The sequence below is a fragment of the Neolamprologus multifasciatus genome, chromosome 4 (assembly GCF_963576455.1).
Source record: "Neolamprologus multifasciatus chromosome 4, fNeoMul1.2, whole genome shotgun sequence".
Taxonomy (NCBI): Eukaryota; Metazoa; Chordata; class Actinopteri; order Cichliformes; family Cichlidae; genus Neolamprologus; species Neolamprologus multifasciatus.
In genome coordinates this window covers 14,622,398-14,639,999 of record NC_140442.1, presented here as the reverse complement: position 1 = coordinate 14,639,999, position 17,602 = coordinate 14,622,398, and the positions used below count along the sequence as shown (strand labels likewise).

At 41.2% G+C, this 17,602-nt stretch overlaps 2 protein-coding genes across 3 annotated transcripts in view; both read right to left on the bottom strand.

The window, feature by feature from the left end:
- Positions 1-150: 150 nt before the first annotated feature.
- pam16 (presequence translocase associated motor 16) lies at positions 151-3,893 on the bottom strand. 2 transcript variants are annotated; one of them, XM_085157925.1, is made up of 5 exons: positions 3,771-3,893; positions 3,378-3,462; positions 2,356-2,492; positions 1,841-1,906; positions 151-320 (listed from the first exon to the last, which is right to left on the bottom strand). In XM_085157925.1, the coding sequence occupies exons 1-5, from the start codon at positions 3,771-3,773 to the stop codon at positions 231-233; spliced, it is 381 nt and encodes a 126-aa protein (XP_085014051.1). In that variant the 5' UTR covers positions 3,774-3,893; the 3' UTR covers positions 151-230. The 2 variants fall into 2 exon arrangements, with proteins under 2 accessions (XP_085014051.1, XP_085014052.1); XM_085157926.1 differs by having other exon boundaries at positions 3,687-3,888.
- A 776-nt stretch (positions 3,894-4,669) lies between these two features.
- The window catches only part of coro7 (coronin 7), a 107,972-nt gene continuing 95,039 nt past the window's right edge, over positions 4,670-17,602 (bottom strand). The window contains exons 10-28 of the mRNA XM_085157911.1: positions 11,550-11,604; positions 11,387-11,444; positions 11,144-11,289; positions 10,946-11,044; positions 10,762-10,866; positions 10,491-10,650; positions 10,196-10,371; positions 9,947-10,055; positions 9,777-9,863; positions 9,291-9,433; positions 8,966-9,070; positions 8,552-8,637; positions 8,307-8,448; positions 8,134-8,223; positions 7,917-8,033; positions 7,645-7,780; positions 7,417-7,508; positions 7,214-7,300; positions 4,670-6,263 (exon numbers count right to left, since the gene is read on the bottom strand). Coding sequence (XP_085014037.1) covers positions 6,255-6,263; positions 7,214-7,300; positions 7,417-7,508; positions 7,645-7,780; positions 7,917-8,033; positions 8,134-8,223; positions 8,307-8,448; positions 8,552-8,637; positions 8,966-9,070; positions 9,291-9,433; positions 9,777-9,863; positions 9,947-10,055; positions 10,196-10,371; positions 10,491-10,650; positions 10,762-10,866; positions 10,946-11,044; positions 11,144-11,289; positions 11,387-11,444; positions 11,550-11,604 — 2,002 coding nt within the window. The 3' untranslated portion in view covers positions 4,670-6,254. The remainder of the gene's footprint in view (positions 6,264-7,213; positions 7,301-7,416; positions 7,509-7,644; positions 7,781-7,916; positions 8,034-8,133; positions 8,224-8,306; positions 8,449-8,551; positions 8,638-8,965; positions 9,071-9,290; positions 9,434-9,776; positions 9,864-9,946; positions 10,056-10,195; positions 10,372-10,490; positions 10,651-10,761; positions 10,867-10,945; positions 11,045-11,143; positions 11,290-11,386; positions 11,445-11,549; positions 11,605-17,602) is intronic.

The window sequence follows — 17,602 nt, the reverse complement described above, 5'->3', positions numbered from 1 at the left end:
AAACAGGTGAAAACCAACCCAGAATAACCTGATTAACATTCAACTCGATGCAGTTAAATTCAGCACGTAAGCTAAAATTGTATGTATAGAATTATAGTTTCCTTTTTTGCACCTCATTGCTTGGCAAAAAAAGTGTCACAAAGTCAAAACTAGAGAAAAGGAGAAGACTTTTAATTGGGTTATAATTTACAGAGGATGGGGAGAGGAAAGACCGGGCATCGCTTTGTCCTTTATGTTTCCGTGTTCTGCTGTGATTGCTGCTTTTCTTCTTTTTTCTGTATACTTAGTTCCTCGTCCAGACGCTCTTTGGCTCGCACCACCTACACACAAACAATAACAGCGATGAGAAAGAGGTGACTTCAATGTTTTTAAAATACAAATTAGTCACAGTAAAGAGGAAGTACCGAGCAACTGACTGAACGTCAAACATTACTCATTACAAAGAGTCGACTCCACCTACGTGTTACTTGATATTACTTGGTATGAGAAGACTAAAATAGGAGTGAGAAGTTTGTATTTGCACATCTGTCATAGAAACTATCAGGGCTGGTCCTGATCGTGAAAAAAAACACTGAGCTTTCAAACATGAACTTTGGTCCGATCTGACCAGTCAGCCAGTGAAATCTGCCCCACAGTGACTTTTCTGTCTTTAGCCTGTGGCAATTCTTTTTTCCTTGTGAGCATAGTGGAGTTTTTAAATCAACTTGGCACTACAACCGTTTGCATCGTAACTGGAACGGACACATTTTGATGCCTTCAAGTTAAAAATTCAGAGAAAATAAGCAAAGATAGATCGAGATTATCTATTTTTTGCATGTTAATCTAGAAATTTAGTTTAGGAAACAGAAAAATAGAAGATAAAAGTTTTGGAAGTTACAAGTACACAAAAAAACAAAAACAAAAATGAGGAAGAGGGAAAATACTTTCCCACAGCACTGTGCGCTCACCATGGAGAGGATTCAATCAATGTGAATGATTAATATAGTAAACAGTGTTTTTATAATTTAATTAAAAAATATATTAAAACAGGTATTTTGAACACAAACAGCATCTCTGAGAATAAACAGTTTCTGAGGGAATCTGTCAGCATCAGAGTCATTTAACATCATCACTCTTTAGTTCAGTCTGATCAGACTGGTTAGTTTTCCCTCAGGAACTAAACAGCTCGTATGGCCAAGTTAACTTTGTATTGTGGAAGAAGGCAGGGCACTGACACCTGCAACCGTCACAATATCTGTGCTACATGATCAACATGAACTACTTTATTCTGTTGAGTGTTTTCCCCAAGCAAAGTGTGAATGAGCGGAAATTCAACACAAAGGGCAAAGTTATGGTTTTGGTGTATTTCTATCATTTCCACCATAATGAGCAAATGCCAACTCTGATGTTGTGCCACTTTAAATTGACATGATATATATCTTTTATTTCGATACTTCCTCAGTTCTCAGACACATCTGACCAATAAGTGGAGCGAATGTTCTCAGCCTCTTGGTAGAGATTCCTTTTGGCTTGTTTGGATTCGTCGTTGCATCATCAGAACCCAAGAGAACAGCAAAAAAGGGTGAAAATGCCTTTTGCAACAGTTTAGAAAACCTTTTAGAACAGCTAGCTCTGTCTACACAATATCTGGCAGCAGAAAGATCCGAGTTTGAGACTCAAAACTCTGACACCTACAGGTATAAAATTGTACTTTTTAATTATTTATTTATTTTTTTGGTGCTGATTTCATATTTAGACAAGCAAAAACAATGTACCAATTTTTATATTCATGCTGCCTTAACTGTACACATTTAAAAAAATGTCTGGAAAGTGAAAGTGAATGCAGGTTTAGAGCACTTACTTTTGACTGTAGGTAAAAGGAACCGCCCACTGACTTGTCATTGACTTTAAAAAGGTGCTCGTAGTTCTGGTGAAGAGAAATGCTTCGGTGTTAGTGTTCTAGTGACAGCATCTGACTCAATTTAATTATTCCCAGCAGAAACACACACTTTTTAACCAAATATTCTATCAAATCACATCAATGACATGACATCAGAGATTCAGAAGTAAAAGAAAAGTACTTCAGCTTGCCATGTATTGTTGATGGGAATTATCATGTAAAATATACCCGATGTTAGTGTTCTAGTGTTAAGCAAACGCTAAAAAAAATTCCATTACTTGATGACCACTTTAGAGATGGTTTACCTTCCATGCAATCTTTGACCGTAAACTAACCAAACTACTGTATTTGTTTTAATAACTGTGTAAGAGTAAAAAGCTTCCACATCAGATGGTATTTTAAAAAAAGCTTCTAAGATCTCCAGACCAATTTCAACCTTTCAAAAGGATCTAAAAGGATCACTAGTGTGACTGTACCTTCTGAATCTCTTCAGGGCTAAGTTTGGAGATATTGAGGATCTGCTGGGCCTCTTGCAAACTAATTCCAGTGATGCTGGAGGCTGCGGCCGACTCCTGACCCGAACGGCCCCGGGCCTGCGCTGCAGCTTGACTGGCTGTGTAGCAAAACACAACAAAAACAAATGTGATTCACATGCACACAGACATGCATACACCTACCTGCCACTTAGGTACATTAGTTCCCATTAATTAACGCCAGGATCAATCTAATCAGCCAATTACATGGCAACAACTCAATGCACTGAGACATGCAGATGTGGTCAAGATGACATACTGAAGTTCAAATATTGCATGCTGATCTACTATGATTTTCGCACATAACCATACGTAGGGTTTACGGAGAATGTTAAAAAATGAGAAAATATCCAGGCTGATGTCTAGGTGAAAGTACTTTGCTGATGCCAGAGGCCATCAACATTGAGAATGGGAAGACTGCTTGGAGCTGACAGGAAAGCAACAGTAATTAAAAGAATCACTCATTAGATCTAAGGTAGGCAGAGGACACATCAAAGCTTGAAGCAGGTGAGCTACAGCAGCAGAAGACAACACCGGCTGCCAATTTAGTATTTTTGCTGACCATTTCCATGCCTTCCTGCTTCCAACAGTCCTCAGAACTAAATCCAATAGAGAACTGATCTGAGCAATATTTACAGCAGCTTCGTGAACCTATGCCATGAAGAATTAAAGGCAGACCTGAGGCCACTTAACATGTAATGGTGATAAAAAAAAAATGCTGATCAGACTTGTGACTTTGTGTGCAACATTTGTCCCCAATCCCCAATTACAAAATGTGCTTCTATCTAAGGTAATAAACTATAATGGTGTGCACAATTTACCTTACGGCCAGGGTGTGGCCCTATATTACTCAAAGTAAACTGATACTTCTTATATTACCTTGTGCCAGGTGTTAAACTAGGTTAGTACTTTGTAACAATGTATTCTGCGCAAGAATCGAATAATCGACTAACTCTGGGTCATACCTGCGTATTCTTGTCGCAAAGCACGAGCGAATGCACGTCCCACCACCTGAACTCCCATCACCACGATTTGTGCGAGATATTTAGCCTAAAACAGGAGAAAAAAAACATCAGGAATGACAGAGTTAATCACAAAAAAACACCCAGAAGTGACTTTACAGTCAACAACACCTGCATTACATCTGTAAACAGCGACACGCTTTCCACACACGTCTACATCCTTTCTGGATGTGACTTTACTAAAAACTGTTTAAATTTGACCCTAAATCAAATTAAAGACCTCTCAGTGAAGAGGAGGCACAGCTGTCTTACGTCTTATGTGCGAAGCTTCCGAAATAACCGCAGTCTCTAACAGTGTTCGCACATTAACACAAAAAGTATCAAATGTATTCTTACCATGTTATAATAATAACAATAATAATATTAATAAAGCTTCAGCTAACAGCACGTCTCTTCTGTTTTCACATGCAGGCTGAAGGTTACAGACAGGTCAGAGTTCAAGGAAGAGTCGACAATATCAAATTGAAGACGGCTCGGCTGGACGGAGAAAAATTGAACACTGACACCTGCTGGTCGGGAAGTCAAAGTGCAGTTTTCATCCAAAACAGTGAGACGATAAAATAAAACGAGTATACATGACTAAACTCTACTGATTAAAATAAATATGTTGGTAAATGTTCCTTGACACTGTATAATGAGCATTAAAGAATTCAATAATAACTTAAGTGCTAAAAAAAATAACCGTATGTTGAAAAACGCAGCTTATAAACTGTTTGACTCTGTTTTGAAACTGTTGAAATGGGATATTGGTGTTGTGAATTAACACAGGACAGAAAAAGTCAGGCCAAACAAAATAAAGTACATATGAAGTTATAATGAACTGAAGCTGCAAATACATTTTAACTGCAGCTACTGTTAACCATCATGGGCATGAATTTTATGGTACTTGGGGCTTTTAATGATTTCTTTTACTGGGTGTTCCAATAGGATAATGCTTCCAAACTCATATCAGGATAAAGTAGGCTAACATTAAACTTCTGGAATAGCCTTCCCAAAACCCAAATCTCAAACCTACTTATATTTGTGGATTAGATTTAAAAGTTATGTCCGATTTAAACTAACTCTACCAATTCTGCCAAGTAGAGTGGTCAAAAATTCAGCTAGAATTATCCCAGAAGCTTATTGATGGAAACGAAACCTTGCTAAGAGACATTAAACCAAATATTAGTGGGGATTTAAAAAAAAAATCACATATCTACTAGTTTTCTTAGTCATACAGAGACAAGCAGAAATGAGTTTAAAAGGTGTTTATTGCAAGACAATGTTGAAAAAAGTAAGACAGAAACAAAACAAAGCTTTACTCACTGTATAAAAACAAATGGAAGGCAAGTTTATCTGATCCAAAAGTAGGAAGAAAAAAGTATGGCCTTTGAGAATCACAAGCACTTACAGTATACATCACAAAAACCTGACGACACCTAAGCAAAGTAAACATTTCGGTCCATCAGAGGTTGTAAACAAACTTTGTGAGATCAAGCCTGAATTACTGAAGGTACCGCTGTAGCTCTACAAAGAAACTACATGACGGCTGCATTGTAAATTATTAATACTGTACTGTTGTCTAATTAACACCATCATAAGTTGTTAGCAGGAAAAATTAGATACTAAAATTAGCTCATTTAATGAGGGAGATCCCCGAAACAGTCAGAACACCGACAAGAGTCTAAATTAAAAGTTAATCTACCCGATAAATAAAAAGAAAGACACAACCATCATTAAGTATATAAAGCCCTGTCTTAAAACTCAAAAGGAAGTGGTTTATTTGTATTGACCTCTGACCGCCAACTATGAGACTACTACTGGCCATAAATTGAATCATATGTACCTGGCACCTAATTATGCTAGAATGGCTTCCGAGGCGAATATCAGCTAATAAAGAGAAGATAATGTAATGTTGCTGTAAATAGAAACTCCAGCTCATGGCTAAACATGAAAACTGGCGACCCTGTTTTATCCTCAGCGTGGATTTTTGCTGCTAAACTTGTGCTTGTGTATGTGTGCATGTGTGAGCGTGTGGATTTAACCCAACTTAACAGGAAGACAAGTGGTTTTATCAGCTGGGTGACGTAAAAATCTTCTTTTTTTTGGCCATATAACATTTTTTTATTGCAGAGCTGAGTGCGCTGCCATGACTGGCCAGTATAAAATACAAGTAGTGGTCCACTGTGTAGGTACAGGTTGTTTTTTGACATATAAACCTAAACAAACATTTTCTTTTTTTTTTTTGTTTTGTACTTCAGGATACTGCCAGCGTGTTTCACATTATCAAACCATAATCACACAGAGAGAAAAATAGATGAAAAGTACATGTGTGATATTTAAAACTTGCTTGGTGCGAGAGTAAACCACGGGTCGGCCTGGTTTTGAGCACCCAGAGTTAACTGGTAATGTAGCATATAGCACTATTATTGTTCCTATGATTGTTCTAAAGCAATATGACTGAGATGGCTTCACTGTATATCCTGATAAATATTGCTGTTCTGGATGGTGATTTTTTTTCCACTAATACTGTGAAAAGAGTGATACTATTTCTTTATGTTCTTTATGTTTTTAACCCAGAATGATTTCAAAAAATCACATTTGATGATATAGAGATCAACAGATGATATCATGCATACAGTACTGAAACCAGAAGGTTGTACAGAAAATTAGCATTTTTTTTTTTTTACAAAAAAAGATGGAGTTATTGTGCAGTAATGATGCAGCAATCTGTGTGTGCTCAGTAGGCTGAGATGTATGCTGATGAAGTGACTGGCAATATAACACTGGAGCTGTTCTGTCTGCTGTTGGCACGGCGACTGGACCAAAGGCACATCCCCATTAATCGTCCTAAATGACAAAGAAACAAAAGTTAGCAAAAGTACAACCCTGGCTTGCAACTTGCCTTCAGTCTCTACTGACCCTTCTGTCTGACAGTAATCACAGCAAACTAATGCATTTAAAAAAGTGTTGACAGAACATCCAAGTTTATTGGTCATAAAGCTTTCTGGGTCAGCTGCAAGGGAATAGAAATCTTAATTTACCTCTTCAACACCATGCTAAAAACAGCGGAACACCTGACTGTCACAGTGTAACACAAAGTCAGTTAAACTTCAGCGATAGCAATCTATCCAGTTAGGATGCATAAGTTATTGTGACTCATTGTGCATCGCATCTGCTTTGGTGCAAATTAAACTGAAAACAGGTGCGCTGGAGAGAAAACAAGACATCCATAAAAAGGGTATGTTTTTAATCATTTTTAGCCTTTATTGCACAGGACAGTGGAGAGCGGACAGGAAGGAATGACAGGAAATGACACCCAGGCCTCTGCAGCCTTTTGACCCACAGATGCTCAATCAGATGTGAGTTATAGTGGCCTAAAAGGGAATGGTTTTGCAGGTGGTGCCGACACACCACGGTGCTCTCCTTATCAACTCCTGACTGATTTTTCTCGAGTTTTGCGCTGTCATTACTGGTAACATGAGACGGTACCTGCAGCTCGTTCAGGTTGCTCAGGTTGTCCGGCTTCTCCCGATTGTTTGCCGTGCCTCCCAGCACAGTTTCCAAAGTGTTGAGGGTGTGTTACACAATGTTGCACAGTGCACCTGTTGTCACTTTAATTTGAGCCAAAACAAGTGAAACAGTGGTTTACGCTTCCTAACTGCAGATGCTCCTTGAATTTGACTGACTAAGTGTGTTCCTGTTAGTTCAACATCAGCATTTTTTGAACCAATCAGTATTTATTCAGAAAGAAAGAAACATCAATGTCACACATTCATATTTTTATCACATTCACTTACCCACTCATCTTCATCCACCCCCTCATAGGACTCTTGTGGTAGTGGGTCATCCATATTTCCCAGCTTAGCCACCATGGCATTTAGAAGCTGGATCACACACACATATTTATTAATAATTTATTACGTTCTGAATAAGTATTAAGTACTTAAACTTTGGAGATCTATTCGAAATAAAAGTATACAGTATTTGAGCTTCTTTTCACCTCGTCTTTCTTCTGTTCATCAGTCTTTTCCTCCAGGTAAACAGATGAGGGAAGGTATTTCCTCACTGGAGCCTCTTTGGGGGCCTCACTCACTAGAGGAGGGGGAATAAACATACCAAGACATGTCTAGTGCTGACACGCAGACTGTAGATGTAAGAATCTTGATTTGGAGTGACAGGCATGCTAGATAAGGGCATGTGTGTGTATGTTTTGTGTCGCTGCCTGCACCTGGCGTCATGTCTTTAGGCTTCAAGCTGATCTTTTTGTGTTGGCCGTTGGAGCCAGAGAGCCAGGCAGAGCCAGTAAGTGCTGGTTCCCACCACACCACTGTATCTGAGTACACATCATCCTGGAAAAACTCTTTCTGGAGACACAAAAAAGCCATACACAATTAGGTATACAGCGTCTAGTAAGAGCTACAGTTACTTTTTAGAAAAAGCATCAGGAGGGGAAAGCATGTAATGTTCCAAAGTGGCCACAAGGTGATGCAGTTGGCTCACCTTGACCCTTGGCACTTTGAAGGCCACTGGCTCTATGGTTGTCTTGGTGAGCATCAGTCCTACAGCTACCTCCACATCGCGAACATTGCACTCAGTCTTAGGCAGAAAGGCCAAACCCTGCAAACAGGAAACATTTTGATTTAGTTCAACGATATCCAGTTGACTTAAAAAGAAGTGGAAAACAATGAATGAAACATAAAGGGAGTGATTGTGACACCTTATGTGGTTCGGGAGAATTGAAACTGCTGCACTCAATAAAATATGGATCTTCAGGGACGATCTCATAAATGTACACTCTGGTGTCACCCTGACAAAGAAACACAGTCAGGTTAAATCTTATTTCATGGAGCAATGGCTGTGGAGAGGAAATATTTCTGTTTGTGTGCTCACCTTTCCAGTTAGGATGACGACACTGGTGTCGGGGTCATAGTATGGGATCAGTGTGGAAGGGGAGACGTTTACAGGAATACTGGATACGGCCCCGGCGGACAGGGAGCTAGCAGAGTACAGGTACAGTCCTCTCTCACTGCGACTGTAGAAGAAGGAAAAGGAGTGAGTAGTCAGGTTCTCCTGTGACTTTCTCGTTGGTGCTCCAACAACCTGCCTGCTTAAAAACTCTCTGACATTTGCAGTACCTGTCAAATCCAGACACCAGCAAGTACTTGCCATCACAGACCCACACCACACGAGCTCCCCTGTGGCCCTCAGGCCCCGGGCCATCCTGAAAGAAGAGCGAAATTAGCATGTAAGTGTCTGTCGGTGTCCCCAGATAGGCAGACTTAACGACTTAACGGCTTGAAGGAAATCTGAGCACCTGGAGAAAATACATGCAAGCATTTCTTTGAGCTATAAATCATGTGAAACTACTGTAGTAGAGCCCAAGAATATCAAATATAGAGCTGGAAATGAGCACAACAGGTCGATATGCTGTAGGAGTCTGTTTCTTAGTGTACTAGAATTCAAAAATGAGGCTCAGATGTGTGGATTTGTCCGATCTAATTCGATTTTCACAAAACACAAATCATTTCTAGAAAGTTGGTGATACACACCTGCACAGGTGAAGTGGATTTGCGAGGATCGTAGATACGAACTTTCCCATCCTTGCAAACTGTAGCCAGAAGCTTCCCATCTGGGCTCCATGCCATGCCAAACACCTGATGAGATCCACCAAGAGGAGCACAAGAGAAGATGAAGCAGAAATCAGGAATTTTAAGATGATCAGGTTTTCATCAGGACATTGTATGGAAACTGATCCAGATATCCAAATAGGTGCAGACAGTCTGCACATACGGCATCATTTTCTTTGGCTTCTTAAACACAGAATGAAATCACAAAGTGTTTCTGTATTTAACCTCATGTACTTCTTGATCTGACCTGGTCCTGGTGTCCATCGAGAACTTTGACTTGTTTTCCGGTCTCTAGGTTCCACAGTCTGACTGTGAGATCATATGATGAAGAAACCAGGAGTCCACTGGCCAGAGGGTGGAAATTGATGGAGTAGATTTTCTCTGTGTGGCCTGCAAAGTGTCGCCTCAGAAGTCAGTATTGTCTGTAATCTTGTTAAGAAGCGTGGTTTCTTTTTGAACTACTTTTGAAACTCCTTTAAAATTGTGTTCCTTTGAAACACTTTTACATTGGATGTCCTCACTTTAACTTTGATGTTAAAGTGAGGACTGCTTGCAGTCAGTGGCAGTTTGGCTAAAGTTGTGCCTTTTCAGTAGAGAAATGCACCACACGCACTCTCAGATCATCTCTCTTTTTCTGTAAACTACAGATTGGAGGGAATGCAAAGTGTAGTGCAAGGGAACACGCAGTACAAACATCTGCATACCTTCTAACTTGCAATAAATAAAACTCTACCTTGCATGATGATCTTAGGGTTAGTTAGGGTCTCTTTCAACCCGCCTTCTGGTACTTGCCAAACCCGGATCTTAGCATCATCACCAGCTAGCATGCACAGAGAGAGAGACAAGCAGGTTAAATACACACTGAGACACTTCCAATTTACCCTAAAGTGCATATGTACTCACCGACAGCAAGTCTATGTGTGTCAAAGGGGTCCCAAGCAAAGTCAGCCACATTGACAGAGTTTTGGATGGTGGGCAGGGCTGTATCTGGAAGTTTGCCAGGCTGGGAGCGCTGAGGAAAAGATTAAAAATACTCACACACATAGATACAGCACACAAATGTCTAATTTCTCAATATAACAAAATACAGGAGAAAACGGGATCTGCAGTTTTATTAAACAACATCCCTCTATTTTTCTTCTGCTGTTGTACCTCAAATACGGCAATCTGTCCCCCGGAGATGGCGAGGGGCACTGCCACACGTTGGCGGTTGACACAGAAGCCGTCACACTCGCCAGGTGTGGTCAGGTTGAGGCCACGAATGTTGGTGATGTGCATGTCCCGGTGCATGACTGTCCCCTGGATATGACGGAACTTGGAAGTTGGCCCTGAATAAAAAATAACAATAATTCAATATTAACAGCTTACTGTGTAAAGAAAGATAAAACACCAACATGGGTATGGAGAAATTAAGAGTGCGTGTTTGTGTTTTTTAATGTGTTTTTACCCATCAGGTTTTGGAAAGCCTTGGCACTCTGGCTGGGACTGGGGCTGGGAGCAAAGCCTGAGGAGAGGCCGGAGGTGGAGGAAGGAGAGCGAGATGGTGCGGCGCTGCTGCTGGGAGTGCTCAGAGGACTGCTGGAGGTAGAGCAGTCGCGAGCTTGATCCTGTGGGGAAGAGAGATGGGATTACTATCCTCAATCCACTGGTATTTTAAAAAGAAAATCAAGTTTAAATTGGGAGATTTTGCCCATCTTTTGAATAATTGTGCATCTCACCTCCTTGCTCCCTCCACTGGCCACTTCCTTTTTTGCAGGTGTCTGTTTTGCTGGTGCTGCCTTTTGTTTGGGACGTTTGTCTGGGTGCAGGCTAACTCTCTCCACCTACAATAAAACGAACAGCTTGAGCTTCCTGTGCAGCGTGAAGACTGGATTAAGCTTTTTGAAAATAGGGATCTCATACCTGCTTGTTCCCTCCCTTCCACCACTCCTCAGCAGACATGGCTGGGGTTGTGCCCACCGTGTCTGGGTAAAGGTCGTCATGAAACTCGTGACCTGAATTCTGGAAGACAAAAAATGAAGCACAAGCAAACACGGAGAACTTAAAATAAGTCCATCACCTTTATTTGCGAGCTGTAAGTATTGCTGTGCATCTACACACCTTGCGAGGGACCTGATAGCTGATCGGCAGGATGCAGCTGTCTGTCAGCTGAAGCACACGCACAACTTCGCAGGACATCACGTCCAAGGCAAGCTTGGGGACCAGGGCAACGCCTTTTGTTGAGGTATCCGTCAGACAGTGGCTGACTATGGATGTGAGAATTAGAAGAAGAGATGGATCAGGATACTAGGAAAGACGACTGGTTGTGACATCTGTACAGACAGATAACAAACAGCGCTTCACCTTGAGAGAGGAAAGGCTCGGTGGAAGAGACTTCAAAGCAATCGATCCCAGTGTTTCCCTGGATAAGAATCAGAGAGGTGATGTTAATGGTGTGGTCATTCCAGCTGATATTTAAAAACATAACCAGTAATAACAAATTTAATATTCAAGCATATATTTTTACCATGCCAGCCAGTAGAAGCAGACCAGTGTCCTCATCAAATAGTGGGATCAGTGTCCTGAAAGAAAAGAGACAAGAGAAAAAGAGACATTAGAAGCTGACATTCAAAATGATATACACATTTGCTTGGTAAATGAAAGGGAAGGGATTTGAACCAGCACCAGTCAGCACCAGTCAGGAAGGCGTAGGATTCTGCTACAACAAAGCAGGGGGAGCTTCCTGCTATGGCAATCCTCTGTCTCTGGCTCAGCAGAGAGTGGCTTGTCATTCAAAATTATATACGCTCAAGTCCTCTTTGGGTTTAAGCATTAGTGAGCTGCCACTAGATGGTGTAGTATGCCCATTTGTTTTGGTAAAGGAGGCAGTAGAGTCCTGAGGCTAGCTACGGCTCTGAGAGATCTGAGAAAACAGTATTTTCTCACTATTCACGTTGAACATGGAATAATTTACAGAAAAGACTAAATTTGTTGGTGAATTTAAAAGCATAATAAGGAATGCAGTGATGGAGACTTTCTTGCAGATGTTTCTTTTGAGAAGCTGTTTAATATTTGGAAGTTTTTTTTTAAATATGTGTTTGTATTTTTTATATTGTGAATTTATATTTTTGTTGCATTTGCAGCTTTTTAGAGACACTTCGGTTATATAGTTGTAACTTTGGCAAGGTTTTGCTCTCAGTGGGACTTCCTGGTAAAATAAATTTAATAATAACATGACTTGTTACTGCATTAAAACCAACAAGGTTGTGACGATAAGTAATGAGAGGAGGGGAGACCATGAGGCAAATGCCAGACATTCCAAATGTTATTTAAAAATGCAAAACATTACTGGAGGTGAGCGGGGAGGAGAACTGGAACTGGGAACAAGTTTCGTAGTTTATCAACATTATGATTTGTTAGATTAAAAAGATTCTTTTAAATCTCCAAATTCAGCTTTTATCATCAACACTTTTTCATTAATGTTTTGTTCAAACTTTCTAGTTCAACCTTGACCTTTCACCCATGCACGCTGAAAACAAGGTCACAGTCACCTGCCTTCTCTCATGATTTGAGTTAAGAAGATTGAGGGCTGCGGAAACTGAGCGAGCCATATTAATCAGCAAGGAAAGGACAATTGGATGTGGTGACCAAACAGGAAACACTTGCGCAAACACTGGCAATGCTGACAAACATCTCCTGTTCTCCACCTCGGTGTCTGCTCTTAAATCTCCATTTCCAGTTTAGCTTCCAGGGCCGGTCACAGACGGGACAAGAGGACAGGGAGTGCTGGCTGATCCAACCGCTTCCCATTACAGACCACGGATAGTCTGATTGAAGTGGAGAGGCAGTCCGAATGATTGGTTTATGATGAAGACTTTGTGTAATGGTGCTATTCCAGGGGAACGGCACTTGGCTGCCTGCACATCAACTGAGACTGACAGACTGGTGATGTAATGCTTCAACTATGACAGCATAATGACAGACTTAGTTTGGGTATCTTAAGTGACAGGGAACGGAGACACGCGAGGGTTTATCGTGTGTACATGTACGAGAGGTTCCAGAGAAAGAATGCATTTTGGATGAATTTGATAATGGAGTTTGACGGCCACAGACTTTAACAGTTCAGCTAAGAGACTTGGTTTGCAGTGCTATCAAACAGGTGATCACACACCCACTTTATATTAATCTGCACTCACCCATTTCCTCTGTAGCCTTGTCTTTCCACTGATGCACTGCTACTTTCTAATCTATAACTAGTTTCATGCAAAAATTCAATAAATAAAAGCATTGCTCCTTGTGCCAAAAAGCTGGCACCGCCATGGCACCACAAAATTGCCGGTCCCAACATTGAACCCCATGACGTCAATAGCTAAGAGTACTCTATGATTTTCTTCCCATACAAAGTATTCGGCTCTTAAACCTGTTGAAATATCAGCTGCTCCGCAAAAGCCACAAAGGCAGAAATGACCCAGCGCACATCAAGGAACATAATCTTTTAAAACCTTTTAAGATCAGTCGTCTCCCTCCAGAACAACGTGACTGTCATTTTAATGTTTTGTTCCTTAAATGTTTATCCAGTATGTGAAAGTCTTTTTTTTTTTTAACGAGTGTTCCCTGCTCTTCTCATCCTCTTATGATCTTTCTTTCTTTCTCCATCAAAAGCTGGACGAGTATCGGACCTGTGACTTCTCTGTTCCCCCAACATCCCTGCCTTTATCTCAGGCCTGTTAAGTCAGCGAGGGGCGGCCACGCTTCATTAGGCCGACTCCGTGTTCCCATATCCGAGTCGCTCCACAGGGAGACCCTAAACACCTCCATTCCCACATCCCTCTCGCTGCCTGTCTTCCTGTCCCTCACCCGTTCAAGCATTCCTCATTCAAAAACACAACCTTGCTTACAACCGTGAGCTCGCTTTGTCCTCCGCAATCCCCAATTATTTCTCCAAATTGCCTTCAGTTTTTCTGAGGTCTTATCTCTGGTTTTCTCACAGTAAAAGTACAAGTCAAACATCCACATAACAGGAGCAGAGCTTTATCACTGATAGCGGCCTGTGTTTACTGTTGTATTTCATGCTCCACCTCACCACAAGAGCATTTTCCCACACAGGAAAACTAACGCAAAGCATGCATGTGCATATTTACGCACACAGATTTACAAGATACACAGGCTAATTACGCAGCTTAACGATGTATGCATACATGTATTATTAATGACACAGTGCAGTTAGACTCACACCGGGCTAAGTGCGAGGACTGAGCTTGTTATGCAGATCTTGATCACATGGGCTGATTATGAATGAAAGGAAAACAATTACAGGGCTCATTCAGGAGAGGTGCGAGTGTAGCACTGAACGCAGCCAGAAATGCTAATCCAGACATAAGACCTTTCCAGTGCTGGGTCTGTGCTTCCAAGTTAAAACCACATGCACTAATTAGCCATCAAATAATACCGCAGAAGAGAAAGAAAAAGAGAAAACCAAACGGGAAAACTTATTACGAGTTATTATAATATCAGCTGGAAAACATGACAACTCAGCAACCCCGCCTTTTGCCAGACTCTTCTCAGTCGCATCTACACCCACTAAAATCTCAACACCTTTCAAACTCTTGAAATGATTTGCAACGAGCCGCCCGGTGCTCCCAAATCCCCCTGGCTTCAGTCTGTCACTGGGACTCTGCTCCTGTCAGAGTTTACACAAAGCAGAGCACAGAGAGCACGCCTCCTGTCTCGTCTGCCATCGCCTCACACTGCTGCCTCACGCAGGCCCAAATGAACCATCATAAAACAACCTTCTGCCCCATGACAGCAGCCTTCATCACCAGCAGATATGATGGATATATTACCCCAGCCTACATCTGTGTGAGTGAGTCTGTGTGCGAGTGTGTGAGTCAGAATCAGCACAGGTATAGTATTATTGTGAGAATGTGCTGTCATTTGATAATGTATGAGATAGTGTATTTTATTGGAATAACTGGCTAATGGAGGGCCAGAAAAGCAGACATGTGGATGAAAGACAAGTGCCTACGGTACAAGAACGTGCATGTCAGTGTGCTACTGAAAGGACTGTGTGTGTGTGTGTGTGTGTGTGTGTGTGTGTATTTTTGGCGTGCACAAGATTTGGGAAGTGCATATAATTGGGCACCTGCAGCTAAAGTTGGAAAGAAACTTTAGGGTTGATGGAGTTCAACCAAGCAAAAATGTCCAGTCACTGAACATTAAGAATGGGCACAGCAATCAATTTACACACACACACACACACACACACACACACACACACACACACACACACAGTCCTTTCAGTAGCACACTGACATGCACGTTCTTGTACCGTAGGTTCCGGCACAAGAAATATGAAAATGCACACCCACACAATGCTTGTGAGTGTGCAGGCACATCCAGTCACACCGATGCTATCAGACACACACAGTACTGTTACAGTATAAAGAGTATAGGTGGAGCTAATGGAAGCAGCCTGTGGAGGTATAATGTTATGGGTTGAGCTACGACCAGATCTGTATCACTCAAAGGGACCTTTCTCTGTCGTGTGAGATCACGGCCTTAAAGCTTGGCTAACCTTACTGCTATAAACACACACGCGCACAAAAACACACACACAGTAGACAGCTCAATAAGCTCCAGATGACAGGTAAGAGCTAGCCAGAAAGAGGAGGCCTTTGAGGAATATGAAACCAGCTCAGTTGTTGTAGTCTTATTCAGACTGGATGGACAAACACTCAAACTATTAACTATTTTATTGAAATTTGCCCTCTCGCTGCTGTTAATCCTTCTATAAAAGGGTTCTCCTTTTGTGTTTAAGTATTCTTCTTCACTTGAATTGAGAGGCTAATTGTAGAGGATGCTGTATGCTTGTAACCATGTGCTAGACCTATAAAATACTACTTTTCATGACGAGAACACTCAGATTTCACAAAGTTCCACCAGAAAAAAGCTATTTTTACTTTATCTTGAGTCACAGCAGTGGAGAGTGTCCACTGTAATGTTTGTATGCAATATAACCTGCCTTTTATTCACACCATCCACCCTACTCCCATCTCCTTTATCAGTGTCCTGGTTATGTCATCCCCGTCAGTGGGAGTGCTGGGTGCAGCGCTATCTCTGAGTTCACAGATCAACAGACCCTTCACCCTCAATCAGCCCACTTTATCAGCCCACCTGCCTCTACAGACTGAAAGCTTCAGCTTGTCCATCTGTATCTGACTGCTTCACTGCAATCCTGCTGGTCAGCTATTTGGACTATTTGGCCACAAAGACTCTTGGGATAGGTCAGAGCACATTTTAGCAGTTTTGAATCACTGATTTTGAAGCATGAACGTGGTTTCCCCAGCAAATCTGAGAGATGGATCTACTTTTCACTGAAGTGTGGCTGTCAAGAAGCCATTCTTAAGGAAGGGAAATGGGGAGAAAAGACTGAGTCATGCCAAATTATACAAGAACGACTGAAAATCAGTGTCAACATATCTTATAAAGCGATGTATTCAAATTTTGATTTTGATAGAGAAGTACAACAGTGAGTGTCTACAGCCATATGTAAAACACGGTGGAGGCTCTGACATGGTTTGGGGCTATATTTTAGCCAGTAGGTTTGGGAATCTTGTCAATATTGATGGAAATATGAACGCAGAAATGTACCATCAGTACCATCTGGAAACCATCTGATAGACAACAGCTTCATTTTTCAGCATGACAATGATCCCAAACACACCGCTCATGCATGCCTGGATAGAAAAACACACAATGGAACCCTATCAGTCATGGACTGGCCTCCCCAGAACAAAAGGCAGTCACATTCAGAGCTTTGAATGTCAAAAACTGAGCTGGCTTCAAATTCCTCAAAGGCCTCCTCTTTCTGGGTAGCATTATATAATTGATCTTAGCTTTCATTCTATTAGCATGTTTGTTGAGCAGGTCTAAGGTTTACCCTGCAGACAAGCTTTGTTATTTGCATGTTAGCATGCTAATACGTCACTGTGTTACAAAGTACGGCAATTGTCATCAGTTTTGCAGGTTTGCAATCATAAGACGATGGATCAGCGATTCTACATTAGTTGTCCCCTGGACACTACGAATATCTGGGAAAAGGTTCATGACATCTGATATTGTTCTGAGTTTCACATAGAGCAAAATAGATACCATCACTTGTATGGCTGTAAAGTAACAGCTGTAATGACCGTAAAACCTTCAACTAGGTTTTAATTATACTTTTGACTTTATTCTGTCTATTCTCACATGTACAGACATAAAGTAGATTAATAATGTGGCATATGTACTGTAGTATAAAATGGATTTGTAAAAATATCTGGTGTGATAACCATCTGGCTGTAACTAAGAGCTGTATCTCCCATCTAAAAGTGTGACCATATAAGCACATGCTTTTCAGTTATTTTCACTATCTGATTAAAACAGTTCATATGACCGGCAGAATATCTACTTGTTCTCCTGATAACCTTGCCCTCTTCCTCTCTTTATTATTTTCTGAGAAAGGGCACAACCTTCCTGTTCTAGTGTTATTACTTTTGTGTAAATGAGTTGGACACAGCTAATGGTTTTATGCACACTTGC